Genomic DNA, 17997 nt, shown 5'->3' with positions numbered 1-17997 from the left:
CTGCACCCGATGTGGCCTCCTCTATATTGGTGAGACAGGCCGCTTACTTGCGGAACGCTTCAGAGAACACCTCAGGGACGCCCGGACCAACCAACCCAACCACCCCGTGGCTCAACACTTTAACTCTCCCTCCCACTCCACCGAGGACATGCAGGTCCTTGGACTCCTCCACCGGCAGAACATAACAACACGACGGCTGGAGGAGGAGCGCCTCATCTTCCGCCTGGGAACCCTCCAACCACAAGGTATGAATTCAGATTTCTCCAGTTTCCTCATTTCCCCTCCCCCCACCTTGTCTCAGTCGGTTCCCTCAACTCAGCACCGCCCTCCTAACCTGCAATCTTCTTCCTGACCTCTCCGCCCCCACCCCACTCTGGCCTATCACCCTCACCTTGACCTCCTTCCACCTATCCCACCTCCATCACCCCTCCCCCAAGTCCCTCCTCCCTACCTTTTATCTTAGCCTGCTTGGCTACTCTCTCTCATTCCTGATGAAGGGCTTATGCTCGAAACGTCGAATTCTCTATTCCTGAGATGCTGCCTGGCCTGCTGTGCTTTGACCAGCAACACATTTTCAGAAGAGGAGTGTACAGCCTATTTAATGATTTAATTGAGAAAATATGCTTTTATGTTCAAGAATACTCACATTTTCTTTATTGATCAAGCAATCAGCACTTTGAAGTGGACAGAAAGCATTGTACTGGTCATAACACTCTCCAGTTTCTGGATTCCAAATCATGGTGGCTGTTTTTTCTTGAGTAATCACATATGCTGTCACTCCCTTTAAAATAGAAGTTGCGAGGTAATGCATCAGGATATCTTTTCCGCAACTACATTCATAACCTCCATAAAAGACAACATCAATATGAAAATATAAAACAAAAACATTGACAAGGTGGCTGAAATTCTTCATCCACAATTTGTTGAGTGACTACTTAAATGGCCATAAGCTTTTGTTGGATGTGGATAAACAGATTCTAATTAGGGACCTTGCTCTTGGAATAGTATAGAAGTGAGTAGAACTTCCACCCACACATTCTTTGACACCTCAGATTCACATTGAAATGGAATGTTTGTCATCCTACTTGGAATAACCATTTACTGAAGTATTCTTAAGAAGTATTACCATTAGCAGGTAAATGTCATTCATCCTAAACAACTCTAAACAATCCTTTATTTGTCACCGTGAGGAGAGATTGGATTGAAGTAATAAGAGCACTGAAACATTTCAGTATGTAATACATAGTAAAATAGTGTTAGCAGACAGTTGTGTAGTGACAATGTAATTGGACCAAAAATCTAGAGGCTAGCCTGATCCCACTGTGGCAGTTGGTGGAAATTAATTGCAATTAATTACATTTGCAACAGTAGCCAGTCTCAGTAGTAGTGGTTATTAAACTACCATTAATAATCATAAAAGCACATCTTGTTCATCCATGTTCTTTAGGGAAGGAAATACATTGGTTACTATTGTCTGATCTGGCCTAAGTGGATTTCCAGCTCCACTCCACCTCAGTTGACTCAACTGCTGTCTGAAATGGCCTATCAGTGTTCTCAGTTCAAGGACAATAAAGGGTGGGTACCAAATGCTCCCTTGCCAGTGATACCCCTATCCCTTTAAAGAATCTTAAAAACATAAAGGAAATAGCAATGTCAATAAAAATAGCTCCAAGGTACATTAACTTGGGAAGACAAAAGGAAAGTGGAGATGTCACCAAATTGAATATCATAAAGTTTATACTTCTTCCAAAAAAGTGTCAGGTTACTATAAATAATTTATCATGCTTCATCACTTATGACAGTTTCAATGGTTTGTTTCTTCTTCAAACTAGCTTGCAATGTAGGAGGGGCTTTATTATGCAGAGCAATAAATTATCACAGACTTCAAGTTCTCTATGTGCAGAATCCTCTGAGCTAACTTTTACAACTTCATTGAAGACTGGGTAAGAAGCTTGGTGATCTTAAAATTATAAGCTAGTTCATATTCATTGACCAAAGGCAGGTGCTGCAGGCACATCCCACCAGGGGCATATTAAAATCATTAAATGGTCAATTTAATGGACACAAGGGCCTCTACTTGCCACAACTAGAATTTTATATGTGCTTTTAGGAGGTGCTAACCTCTTAAGGAGAACGTGCCTCATTTTCTGTGAAGTTTTGGTAATTGGAGCTCTCCTCTCCATCCCCCATCAAGATCACCTTTCCCCCATGTTTCCAGTAACTTCTGTTACTCCTGTAAGTCTCGCTCCAGCCTAGCGGAATGCCAGACTGACTCCATCACATGCACACTTCCTGCTGGGATTGGTTTCAGTTTCAGAAGAAGACTTTGCTTCTAGTGGCACTGCTGGGATCAGAGAACTGACAGCTAGAAGATTGGCCTGCAGCTGTCAGAGGTGCAATTTCCTCTCCAATGAGGCAAAAGTCAATTAGTAGCGCAATGGTTGCTACAGTGAGCTGGTCAAGCAAAGATTACAATGAGAAACTTTGATTCCTCTGCCCAACATTGAATTCAGCCTATGTTTGTTCATAACTGCATGACAACAAGCTTAAAATTTTGTTGGAAGCTCCTAAACTACCAGAAAGTTTCAGAAGGAAGTACTATCTTTAATACTAACTGCTGCTTAATTATAAATTTCCAAAGAAAACAAACATCTGGATTCATTTACTAAAATAGATAGATAAATTATACCATTTATACCAACTATACCATGTACCCTTCCACTATGAGGCCTTGCTGTTAATGAGAAATTGAACAAAAAGTCAAGTACACGGACTACTTGAAGCTTATCCCTATAGCAGTGCAATTTGCTCATCTAGCATCCAAACTCCTACCATGTTGATTACTCAACAGCTTTATAGGTTAATCCAGACATTTTTCTCCTGTTGAATAAGAATGCAGTCTCCTGCTATGTTTAATGTGTACTTTATATTAACTTTGTTATATTTTGCTTGATATTTTTTCAGTGAAATTGTGCTCTGGGATCACTTTGTTTTTGCCATTTGATTATTGCTGTAATTCCTAAGTCGATATAATGAGTAAATATCAACAAGTGTGAGAAAACTGATCTCAGCAAAACAAGGAAAGCATGATCATCATTTAATATATCCCTATTGTCATGATCCTGGCAGAGACCAAATTTGCTGCCACGCCCTCAAAAGAGCTTTAAAAAATTTAGAGTAAATGTTGGTAGTGAGGTGTCCTGAGCAAGTGAGTAGGCATGGTAAATGGCATGCAGGATTAATGGTCTGTGGTACAGTTGAGTAAGAGCCAAGGAGGAAGGATATTGTATGTAATAATAAGAGTGGTAGAGCATTAACTTTGATGAGAGGTGGGTGCAGTAATGGAGCCACAGTGAATGTAAGGTAACAGAAAGAAGATTGTGGCATGTACTCTCGTAGAGTGTAGAAAGTATTGACCTTCTCACAACATTGCTGGGCATTTCTCAAGTTTATGAACATCACATTGACTGGCATAGTCTGATGCCATGATCTCCTCTTGTGCTCCAGAAAAAAGAGGATACCCCATCCACCAGGTTCTCCGGAACCTCCATGTCCCTCTCTGCAAAGTCTTGAGCTAACCTACCTTTGTGATTTCTGGAGCGATTCGCAGGAACTGTGCAGAGTAGTTCTGGATTGACAGCACTTGACCTGCTTTAAAGTGCACAGCTGGCAACTATGTATGCAATACAGCAGACAGCAACCTCATCCACATTACAAACTCTTCTGGTCATTATTTCAGCCATTTTGCCCCAAGTACAGGGCCTTTGTGACATTTCAATTGACACTCATCTTGATTGCTTTCTAAATTAGCTAATTTCTGTTCATTCAATCAGCCCTTTTCCAGTTTGCCCCTTCTCAGATAACCTCCCCCTCCACCCACCCTAATCATCATCCTTCCTTTTGTAATGAAGCCTTTTGAGATCGTAAAAGGGTTTACCTATGCTCTTCAGCACTGGACACAGCCTTTAACTTCAGCAGTGGTAACTGTTCCAAGTGGCATTGTTGGCACTACAAAGTGGCCTGCCAGTCAGATTGACCAGCAGCCCTCTAAGATAGGGCTTATCTCATGAAAGATGTGCCTAACATTACATAGCTGCAATGTAGACATTGAGCTTGTGGACTGCTCTCTCTGACTTCTTATCTGTGGAGGACAGTAACCACAGCACTCCAACAAAATCGGCACATGGAAAGAAATCATCTTTCGTTACGTTTTCTTTCTTTTCATCCCAAATTATAGAACTTTCATGTCTTGAATAATATATGAATTGAAATTAGATAGAAAAGTAAATCTTTATAATTACTGTACTTACTTCAAGAATTGAGGTTCCCAACAGCACAAAAGCATTCACCTTCATGTACAAGAAATAGTTACAAAGAAGGACTGCATGGTCCTCTTTACCTCCAAGTATCAGATTAAGAAATTGCTAAATGAAAACAAAAGGAATTAAAAGTATGATATGGCATTCTTGAAGGAAATGTGTACAAAGCAATTCCTCACATCTAAGATATTAACGCTTAAGTTCCCATATTTTAAAAAAATGATAAATTGTACTAGGAGAACAAATGAGTATTAATAAATTAAAAATATATGCATAATACACCATGAGCATAGATTTATATGTAAAAACGTTATTTAGCCCATAACATTACTTCACATTTTCAATTTAAATAACAGCTAGAAACAGGTATAAGTAATCAGCATATTTTTCCTCTAAAATATGTAACATTTATCCTTGGTGTTCTACTTGCCTGTGATGTCAGCCAAGTATTGCAGGCATCTGAAAAGCCTAGATGTTCTGGAAGGTATGGAATCAAGGACACAAATCTAGCTATAACATTCTAAAATGGGAAAAGGTACTAATTACATAGGTTTCAATAATATCACAATTAATAGAAATATAAATTGTTTTATAAGTACAAAGGTAACTTTTCATTTATTTGGCAGCTGTCAAAATGCTTTCATAAAATTGTTCATTTATTAGGAAGTAAGTAAATGCAGTAAATTTTGCCATATAGCCAGTAACAGGTAATAAATTGATCTTAAATAGATCATAGGTAATAAATAGTTAAATTTAATATATTTTGCAAAACAATAATTTCCAAACTGAGTAAATGGAACAGCTAACAATGGCATGGGTGAGAGTTTTAAATTAGTAGGAAGGGGAGGGTGACTTGTTTTCACACTGTAGGAATTCTATGATGATTTGTTGTAACTAACTATGGGTTTGGCGAATTCAAAAATGATTTACATAGGGCTGAATTTGATCAAAAATTGACTTTATTATTATTTACATTGAGTATTCTAGAGAGTTAATTTTTGTGAGGCTTAGCAAGTTTTCTCATCTCCTAAATGAGGAACCACATTATATGGCACTCCAATCATCCAATGCTAGCCCAACTGTCCCACTATCTGTCGATGGAAGTTCTTACCATTCCTGATATACCCCACGCCGGCACTGTATATTAAAGGACAGGTGCGCCAGGCATTTCAGAGCAGTTCAAGTTGATTGGAAATATTTGTGAGCGAGACTTGAGAAAATTTGTAGATCAGGTTGAGGTTCTGGATGTAGGTTTGCTCGCTGAGCTGGAAGGTTCGCTTCCAGACATTTCGTTACCATACTAGGTAACATCTAGGAATTCTTGTGTGTGTCTCATACCGAGAAGCATGGCATTCCAACTGAAACTCTATCAATGAATACATTGACTTGGATCCCATTTACTACCCCCTGAGAAAAAGAACGGGAAATGACATCACCAAAGGGAATGATGTCACCACAGGAAATGACATCATCAACCCACGGAAACCCAAACATATAAATAGAAAGCAAGCTACACCACCAGTGCTTCATTCGGAGGCTCACTGAAGATGTTACCAAGTATGGTGACGAAACGTCTGGAATGTTAGTTTGACTATGGGTACTTTCAGATTGAAGGTAAATAGGGAAAATGTTTATGGGCTACAAACTAAAAGACCAGTATGAAATTTTTACAAATCATGAATTAAGAAATTAAAATAGAGATGCTGTGCCAAGCAACGTGTTCTAACTGCATGATATGGGAGCTGGTGGACCCCATTGTGTTTCACGGTGACCACATCTGTAGCAGTTAGTAGTTTCTTGAGGAATTGATGACCTGGAGTCTGAGCTTCAAACACTGTGACACATCACAGAGGGGGATAGTTATCTGGATGTTGTGTTTCAGGAGGCAGCCATAAACCTTAGATTAATTACCTCAAATTTGGTCAGTGGTCAGGGAGAGGAGGGTGTGACTACCAGCAGAGCAGGTATAGGGATCCAATAGGTAGTACTGAAGGAGCCTCAGCACTTGATTTTGTCTAACTTGAGGTGGCTCATTGCATCCAGATTCGCTACTCTGCCTCCCAAATGATGTTCGAATTTATAATTATAAGCACTTAGTTTGAGAGCCCACTGCTGAATGGGGCCCAAAGCTATGGGCAGCACTTCATTGTCCTCTTTAGCAGACTAAATAGGCATTTGTGATCTGTGATTATCACAAATTTTCATCGATAAAAGTACTGGTGGAACCACCCGACTCCAATTATAACCACCAATCCTTCTTTTTCTATCTGAGCATATTTACATTCTGCATTAGCCAAAGTCCTGGATGCATAAGCATTCCACTCCATTAGGCCACCAAACAGCTAATACCATCCCAATGGGGAGGCATCGCATGTCAATACCAGATCTCACTTGGGATCATAGCATGTCAACGCCTGACAGGATACAGTTGTTTCTTTACTGCATGGAAAGCTAGGGATTTGTCCAAATGGCCATTTCCAAATTTGACCTTTTTTAGGAGTTAATGCAGAGGTGCTAGTTGGATATCAGGTTATGTATGAACTTGCCATAATAATTTACCAGCCCAAGAAATGATCTAAGCTTTTAGACAGAAATGGGAGTTGAGGCACCTTTGATCATCTTGATTTTATCTTCCAACAGGTAGAGCCCAGTCTTGTCAATTCTGTAGCCCAAGTAAGTCACTTGGTGGGGAGGGTGTGGTGGGGGGGAGGGGAGGTGTGTGGTGGTGGTGGAGCTGGTACACACATATTTTTCCTCCTTGAAAAACACATCAGAACAGCATGCAGGTTCTCTTAAGTATTCATTAATAGTTTTCCCTGTTATTAAGATGGCATCTAGCTAAATGGCAACTTGAAGCAGAGCTTGCAAATGTTTTGCATTGTCTGCTGAAAAATTGAACAGGCTGGCGATAGCCCAAATGGCAGTCTAGTATATTTGTACAAGCCCTCATGAGTGTTAATTGTAGCATACCTCTGAGAATCCTGGTCTAAAAGCAATTGCAAGTAAGCGTGGCTCATGTTCCATTTCATGAAGGACAGCCCCCACCAGCTTTGCATATAAATACCCTATCCAAGTGATTGAGTATATATCCAGTGATGAAAAATAGATTACCACTTGTTTAAGATCTCCACAAAGGTAAACCCAACCATTGGGCTTCAAAGTCAACATATTGGGGCTGCATGGTGGCTCAGTGGTTAGCACTACTGTCTCACAGCACCAGCGTCCCAGGTTCGATTCCAGCTTTGGGCGACTGTCTGTATGAGTTTGCACATTCTCTCCATGATTGCGTGGGTTTCCTCCAGGTGCTCCGGTTTTCTCTCACAGTCCAAAGATGTGCCGGTCAGATGAATGCTAAATTGCCCATGGTGTTGGTCAGAGGGAAATGGGTCTGTGTGGGTTACTCTTCGGAGGGTTGGTGTGGACTTGTTGGGCCGAAGGGCCTGTTTCCACATGTAGGGAATCTAATCAGTGATGCCCCATGCTGTGAATTGGACTAGTTTGCTGATTCCTTCACTTTCCAGCCTTCTCATTTCTCCCTCTACTTTGGCCAGCAATACACATAGAACTGGGTGGGCTTTGCTGAACTGTAGAATGGCTTCCAGGTCAACATGCAAGGTAGCCTTGGCTCCTTTGATAGTCCCTAGACCTTCCTGGAAAACCTCCAGGTATTGGGACTTCACTGAGGCAGCCATTTTCTCATTGGAAGACATTGAGCAAATATAGATGAATCTCTCACAACCAATTTCACCCTGTTAAACTTGGGCCCAAGCCATTCACTAAGATCACTAGTATTTGAACCAGATGCTTTTCATCAAAGACTGGAACTGAAATTGTACCCTTAACCTGTAAAGATTCCCCGGTATAGGTTCTCAGCCTAGCTGTGATTTGCACAAATTTACGGGCTGGAGTCCAGAACAAATTTTATTAAAAACTGGTTCTGTAATCACTGATATGGCTGCAACAGTATCAACCTCAATTATAACTGAATGACCATTTAACCAGAGGTTTATCTTAATTACTTCTGATTTTGATGTTGCTAAGCAATTTAACTGTTCTAAACCAGGTGCTGGCAGACTTTACTGGGTATGAACCTTCCTGGACACTCGCCTGGATACCAGCCTAAGAGTTATTTTACTCAATTTACGTCTAGTAGGACTTTTGCTGTCTCAAATCTCTTCCCATCAACAACTGCAATAGCTTGCCAGCCAGGATACTGGAGGAAATTTTAATCAGTTGGTCAAGGCTTGGCTTCATTTTGAGGTTTTATTGTGGGCTGACCTGGAGGGCCCCTCTGTTCAGGATATGTCCTGAGTGAGGCTATGCAATTGCCTGCAATCAAGTGGTGACCCCATAACTTATTTGCTCCACTTGTCACATTTTCCATAAATAAAGCCAGTTGTACACCTGTTTGAAATCCAGTTGGCTTCAGCTAGCAGGTGTTTTTGCATAGTTGCATCATTAATCCCATATACCAGATGGTCTCTCAGCATTTCATTAAGGGTTAAATCAAATTCACAGGTTTCTGCCAGTTGTCCTAACTTTGACAAAAATCCCCATATGGATTCCCCGTTTCTTAAATTGCTGAGTAAAAGCAATAGCGTCACAGAATTAGAAGAGGCTTGGAGTCATAATACTCTTTATGTCAGTCATTTCTTGAAAGGCTTGAGTATAAGATGCCTTGGGGAAAGTTAGGCCCTAATACAGAAAAATAGCTGCGGCTCCATAGGCTGTCAGGAGAATTACCCAATGTTTATCATCTGCCAAAATGTCAGTTGCACTGAGAAAGTAACACATTCTTTCCACATACTGGTGCCAGTCCTTGATGACAGGATCGCACAAGTCAAGCTTCCCATCCCATGGATAACGAATGTGTGACATGCCTTTAAGGATTATTCTTATAGCAAACATCAGGATATGTGAAGACAGTGGTTGTGGTGACAGCAATCTCCCCACAGGTTACAACCAACTCCCTCCAGTTCCTTATTGTTTGTGGCAGCATACCCACAGATAGATAAAAAGATGGTAGAGCAGTTTTTTCTCCCCTTGCTGGAGATTCAACTTCCTGGATCTTTTAAATCAACCTGTTCAGACATATTTTAAATGAACCTTTCTAGATCAGCTGGGCCTTGAACCCAGAATTTCTGGCCCAGAAGTAGGGACCTTGATGAGCTTGCACCATTGAATGATACCAATCCTCTTCCAGAATTTCAGAAATGCAAAGCTTAGAAGTAAAAATTATAATAAGGCGCTTCTATTGAAATTAGACATTCCTGACAGTTAAGATGTTGCATGTTCATCCCCTGCAATTCGAAAAATTTACAAGGATGTTGCCAGGGTTGAAAGGTTTGAGCTATAGGGAGAGGCTGAACAGGCTGGGGCTGTTTTCCCTGAAGCGTTAGAGGCTGAGGGGTGACCTTATAGAGGTATACAAAATTATGAGGGACATGGATAGAGTAAATAGACAAAGTCTTGTCCCTGGGGTCGGGGAGTCCAGAACTAGAGGGCATAGGTTTAGGGTGAGAGGGGAAAGATATTAAAGAGACATAAGGGGCAACGTTTTCACATAGAGGGTGGTACGTGTATGGAATGAGCTGCTAGAGGAAGTGGTGGATGCTGGTACAATTGCAACATTTAAGAGGCATTTGGATGGGTATATGAATAGAAAAGTTTTGGAGGGATATGGGCCGGGTGCTGGCAGGTGGGATTAGATTTGGTTGGAATATCTGGTCGGCATGGACAGGTTGGACCGAAGGGTCTGTTTCCATGCTGCACATCTCTATGACTCTATGACTCCTCCACTCCCTTCCCTTCATCTCATTAAGCCACAGTGTTTGAAGTCAAGGATCAAATTTGTTCCAACCTTTCACCTCAAGGAATGCAAAACTCAATCCTAACTGACCTTAAAGAGGCTACCTGGAATCTTCAGGTAAGTTTGTGTTCACTTGTCCACAGCAGATTGATGAACAGCCCTGAATTGTGTAGGACCATCCCATAATCTTTTGCCCTTTGTCTCGGTGCCCACCCCATTCTCATTTTCCAAGGACTCTTCTGAACTACCCTTCTCTGAAAAGATTACCTGCACTCCATGTGGCAAAGTATTTCTTATCTCTTTGCCCAGATAATCCTGGTTCAAAGTCATCAGGTTAATTTCCTTCTTTGCCACTTGTTGTGGCCAGGAATGCAGCAACAGATCCTCACGCCTGTCATGGTATTTGGCAAATAAAGCTAACCTCACTCCATAAGATGAGGTCAGCTTTTCAATGTTTTCTGAGATTATTGGTCATGAGATATTAGGGGATGGGTGAGGTGTTCATGGATTAACAGTCAGTCAAGGCATGCTAGCAGACTGTAGAATTTTAATAGAGTTTTACATCATTAAAGGAGTTGCTCAGAATAGCAGAGAAGAAGTAGTACTTGATCAGTAGTTCTAGGAGTTAATAGGAATGGAGGGGTAGAGGATAGTTAAGAGCAGGATATTTGTTTTTTGAAACCATGTTCTCCAGTTTAGCATACTCATGATTTTTAACCTCATTGTGCTATATTACTTCCTTCATGAACCTTACAAATAATTAAAATGTGACATACTAAGGTTGCCTTGGAATTTTCAGGAAATATATCAAGCAGTTCTTGTGGTGGACAAAGTGGTCTGATATATCTTGTAACAATCCCAACTCTACATTCAGTGTCAATAGTATTGACAATGATTCTTCGCTTTGGGTAAAGATTTTGCATATCTTTTTGAAATGTATGTGCCATATGCAACAAATCTTCATCTTCTATTGTTTCCAACTACAAAAAAAATCAGAAGAGCTTAATATTATTTTTAACTGTAATAAAATACAAATGATCAAATAACCATTTTCTAATCTGATTACTAACCTGCCAGAGAGGTGGTTGGCTATCTTCCTAAAGCAAAAGCATACATGTTTAGAAAAATGACTTCTCATTGCAAAATATCACAGCTGAAAATTGATTGAGTCAATTCCCAATTTGTATATACTGAAAATGTATTACAATACTATTTAAAGGCCAAGAATTGAATACAGGTCATTCTGCTATAATGCAACAATTGTGTTCCTCGGCAACACTGAGCTATAGAAAATTACACTATAGAAAACCACTAAAGAAAATCACGCTATACAAGATCACTATAGAAAATTGCTACAACTTTTCAAGAAAGTTCACATTATTCAAACAATGTCCACAATTCATCAATCATAGCCAATTTGTGTTAATGAAATGCACATTATACTAGAATGACCTGTAACTAATTTTTTGTCCATTCAACTGAGAACTAACTGTAATTAAGTTGAGAACTTACAATATCTGAACAAGAAACTTGAGGATCCAAGGTTAAAAAAATTGTTAGAAGCGAACTTTCTGCAAGTCCAAACTCATAAAATTGCTCACAAGAGCCTGGGTCTATTTTCTTCCAAGTATATCCTAGTAACATTGGTGGGGTGTCTATTCTGAAAGTACCATTCACCTAGCCATTATAAAAACACAAAAATGCAACACTCTCAATGATACATTTTTTTAGATAACTGGTACATTCTAATAATTTAAATGTAGGTAATATTAGTACCTTTGATTGTTCAAGTACCGTACTGAATGGAATAGCAATGGATCCCAGCCAATGCTTGACATGTGGCTTAATATTGCAAGTCTCAAGGCAGTCACTCTAAGATTAATAACAGTAATTCAGTTATATGTTTGTTTATTATATTAAAATCAGAAAAGGTAAAAAATTACAGTAATATTTTTCAAGTGCAATACTTAAAGTTTATTTATAGCATAAGTTTTAAGAGAATACAATTTATGTAGTGAGTTGATTTAAAGAAAATATGCATGTCTTTCATATACAATATGGTATTCAGCCCAAAATCATCAAAAGCATTTTATTTCCAAATCATGTTTTTTATACAAACAAGCCAATTTTTGCTACTCAGATTTGGCTACATAATGTTCCTGTGTGGTATTTTGGGACATTTTACTATTTGAAAGGCTCTATGAAAAGGCAAGTTGTTGGCTTTGAATTTTTAACACAAATTACATACTGTGCAGATCAAGATTCCATGCTTTTTAAAATTAGTTTGAAATGTAATACATTAAATTTGAGCTCCAGCAACAGAGATTGAAGACTGGGGAAACCTCAATTTCAGTGCAGCTTAGAAAGATGACAAAGATATCAGCAAAATACTGTCATTATTCCACTGACACTAATAGCAAATTCAAGCATCCACACATTCACAGATTAACACAACAATCTAGAAGTCACTCTTCATGATTCTAAGCCCCTGTAAAGTTTGCACAGTTGAGTTCTCCCCAATCTGCAATTCTAGTGCAATCAAGGCTGGACTGGCTGTTAATGTAATACATTTCAAACTAATTCAAAAGATCATGGAAACTTGATGCATACTGTGTGTAATGTGTTTCAAAATTCAAAACTAACAAGACTTGCCTTTTCATAGAGCTTTTAAAATAATAAAATATCCCAAAGTGCCATGCAGGAATCTGATAGCAAGCCAGAGAGGCAGCAATAGGGAATGGCAAGAAGCTTGGTCAGAGAGGAGAGTTTTAAGCATTGTCTGAAAGGAGAGAGAAGTAGAGATGTTGAGAGAGAATTCCAGAGCTTAGAGCCCAAGCAGCTAAAGACACAGCCATCAATGGTGCAGCAATCAAAGTCAAAGATGCGCAAAGACTATGCCATATTAGTAGAATATGACTTGTGAGGCTAAAGATGAATTCATAGATAGGTAGGGTTTAAGCCTTGGATGAATTTTAAAACATGGATGAGAACTTTAAAATTGAGGCACTGTATAACTTTGAGCTTGTGTAGGTAAGTGAGCACATAGCTCGTGAATGAGATGGACTTGATGCGAGAACAAGAGAAGCAGAGTTCTAGATAATCTCAGCTTTAAGGTGGTTAGAATGTGGAAAGCCAGTCAGGAGTGTGTTGGTGTTGGAATAATCAATTCTAGGCATTATTGAGAATTTGAGCAATAGATGAAATGAGGCGAGCGCAGAGACAGGTGATGTTAAAGATATGGAAACGAAAGTCTAGATTTTGCAGCTAGGCTGCAGAGCACAAAACTAGAATTGTGCGTGTCCCTTCTAGAGGACATTAAGCAGCCAGCTGCACATGATCTTATAGTAGGCGGCTAGTTAAGAGTGTGAAGTTATAGTGTTCAATCACTTACAATTTAGAGCATGGAAGAGCAACAATGCCATTGGAAGATGCTGGTAAAGGGTTACCAACCTAGCATTCACTATTACCTTTCATTCAGGAAATGCAGTTTGCTTCTCACCTAAACATGCAGTGTGCCTGTCTTTCATCGAGGAGCTACAACCTGACTGTATTCCATCCTGGACCTTCCATCAGGAGATCTAGCTTGCTTGTCTTGTGATCAGGGAAATGAACAGATGCCAGATTGCAATCAGAATGCCAGATGGAAGACTCTAGGTGGCCTATTGGTTCAGCAATGTCTCCGTATGGGTTTTCCTCTAAGCTTAAAGGGCAAGTTAAGAGGGCCTGTTCTTTAGACACTCTTAAGTCTAAAGAGACTAACCTGTCCAACCAGACAAGTCAGTTTAGAGATCAAAAGGAAATTGACAGTGGTGCAATCACCCAAAGAACAAACTCTAAGAAGGCCATCAGTTACCTTACTTGATATGCCAAGGTGAGTGCACCATACTTCCTTTCTCTTTAAAAGGTTGCATGTGGCAATGCAAAAGATTGCCTTTAGCAGAGTTTAGCACAGTTAATGTTAAATGTACAGTCAATCACAGAAGGTTCAACTAGACCAGCTCCTGGGATTGGATTTATGCTCATTGGCATTTAGAGAACAAAAGGTTTTTTTTCTTGAATTGTAAAAGATTCTGAGAATATTGACAGGACAGAGGGCGACAGGATTTGTGCTTTGCTTCCTATAGCACAGGAATCAAGAAATGGAATGGAGGAGAAGTTAAAAAAAGTCTCCATTCAAGATTAATATTGAGAAAAATGTCTTGAAAAGCATGAGAACCAAATTCTTTCTGCATACTATGGCGCCTCTAAGGGAGCTTCTGGTGAGGACAGCGGCTCCTTAGCCCCTCTTGTCAGTTTATCAGTAACTTTAGCTGCATTATCTATGTCCTTAAAACTGCAAACAAGTGTTGCTATGACAAGCAAAGAAAAAGGAGTGTTTTGTTTGGTTTAACCACCAAGCAGAGAGCTGGTGAGAACAGAACCTCTTTTGAAAGAGTTGAGGCTTGTGGAGATTTAAAGACCAAAAGATCACCAGAGGATGCTTTGCTACTGGAAATCTATTCACTTATAAGTATGATGAGATAATAAGAAGAGATCTTGTTGCAGCAAGGAGTAGAGTCATAGAGTCATAGAGATGTACAGCATGGAAACAGACCCTTCAGTCCAACCTGTCCATGCCGACCAGATATCCCAACCCAATCTAGTCCCACCTGCCAGCACCCGGCCCATATCCCTCCAAACCCTTCCTATTTGTATACCCATCCAAATGCCTCTTAAATGTTGCAATTATACCAGCCTCCACCACATCCTCTGGCAGCTCATTCCATACATGTACCACTCTCTGCATGAAACAATTGCCCTTAGGTCTCTTTTATATCTTTTCCCTTTCACCCTAAACCTCTGCCCTCTCGTTCTGGACTCCCCGACCCCAGGAAAAAGACTTTGCCTATTTATCCTATCCATGCCCCTCATAACTTTGTAAACCTCTATAAGGCCACCCCTCAGCCTCTGATGCTCCAGGGAAAACAGCCCCAGTCTATTCAGCCTCTCCCTGTAGCTCAGATCCTCCAACCTGGCAACATGCTTGTAAATCTTTTCTAAACCCTTTCAAGTTTCACGACATCTTTCTGATAGGAAGGTGACCAGAATTGCACGCAATATTCCAATAGTGGCCTAACCAATGTCCTGTACAGCAGCAACATAACCTCCCAACTCCTGTACTCAATACTCTGACCAATACAGGAAAGCATATCAAATGCCTTCTTCACTATCCTATCTACTTGTGACTCTACTTTCAAGGAGCTATGAACCTGCACTCCAAGGTCTCCTTGTTCAGCAACACTCCCTAGCACCTTACCATTAAGTGTATAAGTCCTGCTAAGATTTGCTTTCCCAAAATGCAGCACCTCGCATTTATCTGAATTAAACTCCATCTGCCACTTCTCAGCCCATTGGCCCATCTGATCAAGATCCTGTTGTAATCTGAGGTAACCCTCTTCGCTGTCTACTACACCTCCAATTTTGGTGTCATCTGCAAACTTACTGACTGTACCTCTTATGCTCGCATCCAAATCATTTATGTAAATGACAAAAAGTAGATTCTTGTGGCACTCCATTGGTCACAGACCTCCAGTCTGAAAAACAACCTTCCACGACCACCCTCTCTCTTCTACCTTTGAGCCAGTTCTGTATCCAAATGGCTAGTTCTCCCTGTATTCTGTGAGATCTAACCTTGCTAATCAGTCTCCCATCTTCATGTACAAAATTACAGCTCTGCTGAGAGTGCGATGAAATGTACATATGTGAAGTTTTTAATTGTGCTAAAAACATTAATGGTGAATACCTTTTCTGTAGTTTAGAGTATTAGCTGCATATCACATAATGTTTAGTTGATGTTGATTTCAACTTGTTTGTTACAACAAAAGTCTTAAAATGGGAAATCTTGTCACATCATTCTTTGATTTGATCAGTGGGAAATTCATAGATCATTTTAGAATTTACCATTCTCTTTGAGGATAACTAATAATATACGTTGGGAGAAATCACATGGGTGTAGAAATTAAGCAATAGTGAACGGATAATCAACTCAGATGCTGCTATTTTCAGCTAGAGGTTGAATTCACCTTGAATGAGAGATCACTTATTATGGATAAAAAAGAAAATATTTAAATAAGAACACTGGATGAAAGCAAATTACTGCGGATGCTGGAATCTGAAAGCAAAAGAGAAAATGCTGGAAAATCTCAGTAGGTTTTGACAAAGGGTCAGTTAGACTCGAAACGTCAGCTCTTTTCTCTCCTTACAGATGCTGCCAGACCTGCTGAGATTTTCCAGCATTTTCTCTTTTGGTTTTAAATAAGAACATTTTGGTATCTGGTTTGACAGTAGATAATGAGGTTTAAAAATGCAAAGGGCAGAGCTTAAATAAGCTGAGGTGCTCAAAAAAGGGAAAATGCGAAAGAATTAGTGAAACAAATGAGGATGCGACTGAGAATAAGATCCATGCCACCAAAGCAGTTTGATGGAGCAAATGGTGGATAAACCCAGGCAGGTTTTATTTAGGGTAAAGGTGTAACCACCCTTTAGCCAGGATTCCGTTGATACAATCAGCCACAATAAGTTTCCAAGTGAATGGACATTCTGGAAGGAGATGTGGAGATTGATTATATAACCTGGAGTTAAAGTTAGGGATCCAGTTGTGGGATAACAGTTACATAAGTGAGGAGGAGTATGAATGCAGCATCAGAAAAGAGGCATAGTGAGTGAAGTCCAGGTTGTATTTGAGGCATGGGTATATAATGACACATCAATGTAGATACTTCCATGACAATGAAGATTTAGGAGGTGACACAGGCCAGTGATGATGATGGCAAAGTTAGAGGTCACTATAAAATTGATAAATAGTGGAGGCTTGTACTTCAATCCTTGGAAGCAAACCTCTGCTCAGGAACAGACAGATTGTAACTGAAGCTTAAAACAAAACAATACAACTGATGGTCAGGTTAATGATGGGATTGAAATGCTTCAATTTCAATAACTAAATTACAACAAGGACTAAAGGGCTATAAGCTGAACAAAGTTACTTCAATATATAACAAACAGGCAGCAAATCAGTATCCAATGTAGTTCAGTGCAGAAGTACAATCTTCATATCCAAAGAAGTTCATCTTTGGCCAAATTTGACAGACATGCCAAATCTTTTCCAAAGTTCAAACCATGGTCATAGAATTGGAATTATAGCTTTCAGGGAAATTTTACCTCTATCTTATTTTAAGTTTGGGCAAAGTGCATCCACTGTCAGAATTATTGACGCCGGTAGAAGAGTGAAATTTGAGAGAGAAAGGGCAAAGGATGACAAAAAATGACCAAGGATGGATAGACATAGTGAATATCTCCATAGGAAACTGACTGCTGAGATAATATTTTATATCCACCAAAGTCTTATGCGCTGTATTCTCTGGTTTCAGAGGATCTGCACCAAAAACTTAATGCAATAGATTGGAAACTACAGGTCAGTTTATTTATATTTGTGAGGTATATGATTTCACTTACTTCTGAATCAACTATCATATGTTTAGTTGACTTTTTAATGCAGTCAGTGATGGTGAATAATTGGTAACCCCAAAAAGAACAGTATGCAGTGCAGAACACCTTCAACATTGTAAACTGTCAGTCTTTAAGAATGAAAAAGAAATATGTCCATGAATCTACTGGCCAGCTAATTTGACACAGGTGAAAAGATAATGGAAACTTTACTCAATAAGTAACAGAATCTAGAATCTAAGTATCTAGAAACAAAAAATATGAGTTGTTAGTAAAAATTTCATGCTTGATCAATCTTATTGAATTATTTGAAGAAATGACAGGAACAGTGGAGAAGGTTAAAGTAATAGATGTAATATATTTGTACTTTTTAAAAGCCACATAAGT

At 39.6% G+C, this 17997-nt stretch overlaps 1 protein-coding gene across 1 annotated transcript in view; it reads right to left on the bottom strand.

Moving 5' to 3' along the window:
• Nucleotides 1–17997, bottom strand: part of LOC132826136 (protein CC2D2B-like) — a 247723-nt gene that overhangs the window by 42253 nt on the left and 187473 nt on the right. Inside the window, exons 28-34 of the mRNA XM_060841783.1 lie at nucleotides 11905–12000; nucleotides 11641–11805; nucleotides 11199–11225; nucleotides 10905–11108; nucleotides 4750–4839; nucleotides 4311–4424; nucleotides 647–781 (exon numbers count right to left, since the gene is read on the bottom strand). Coding sequence (XP_060697766.1) covers nucleotides 647–781; nucleotides 4311–4424; nucleotides 4750–4839; nucleotides 10905–11108; nucleotides 11199–11225; nucleotides 11641–11805; nucleotides 11905–12000 — 831 coding nt within the window. The remainder of the gene's footprint in view (nucleotides 1–646; nucleotides 782–4310; nucleotides 4425–4749; nucleotides 4840–10904; nucleotides 11109–11198; nucleotides 11226–11640; nucleotides 11806–11904; nucleotides 12001–17997) is intronic.

Source organism: Hemiscyllium ocellatum, chromosome 22, assembly GCF_020745735.1.
Source record: "Hemiscyllium ocellatum isolate sHemOce1 chromosome 22, sHemOce1.pat.X.cur, whole genome shotgun sequence".
Taxonomy (NCBI): Eukaryota; Metazoa; Chordata; class Chondrichthyes; order Orectolobiformes; family Hemiscylliidae; genus Hemiscyllium; species Hemiscyllium ocellatum.
The sequence above is the reverse complement of the archived record's forward strand: the minus strand, read 5'-3'. Positions and strand labels throughout refer to the sequence as shown.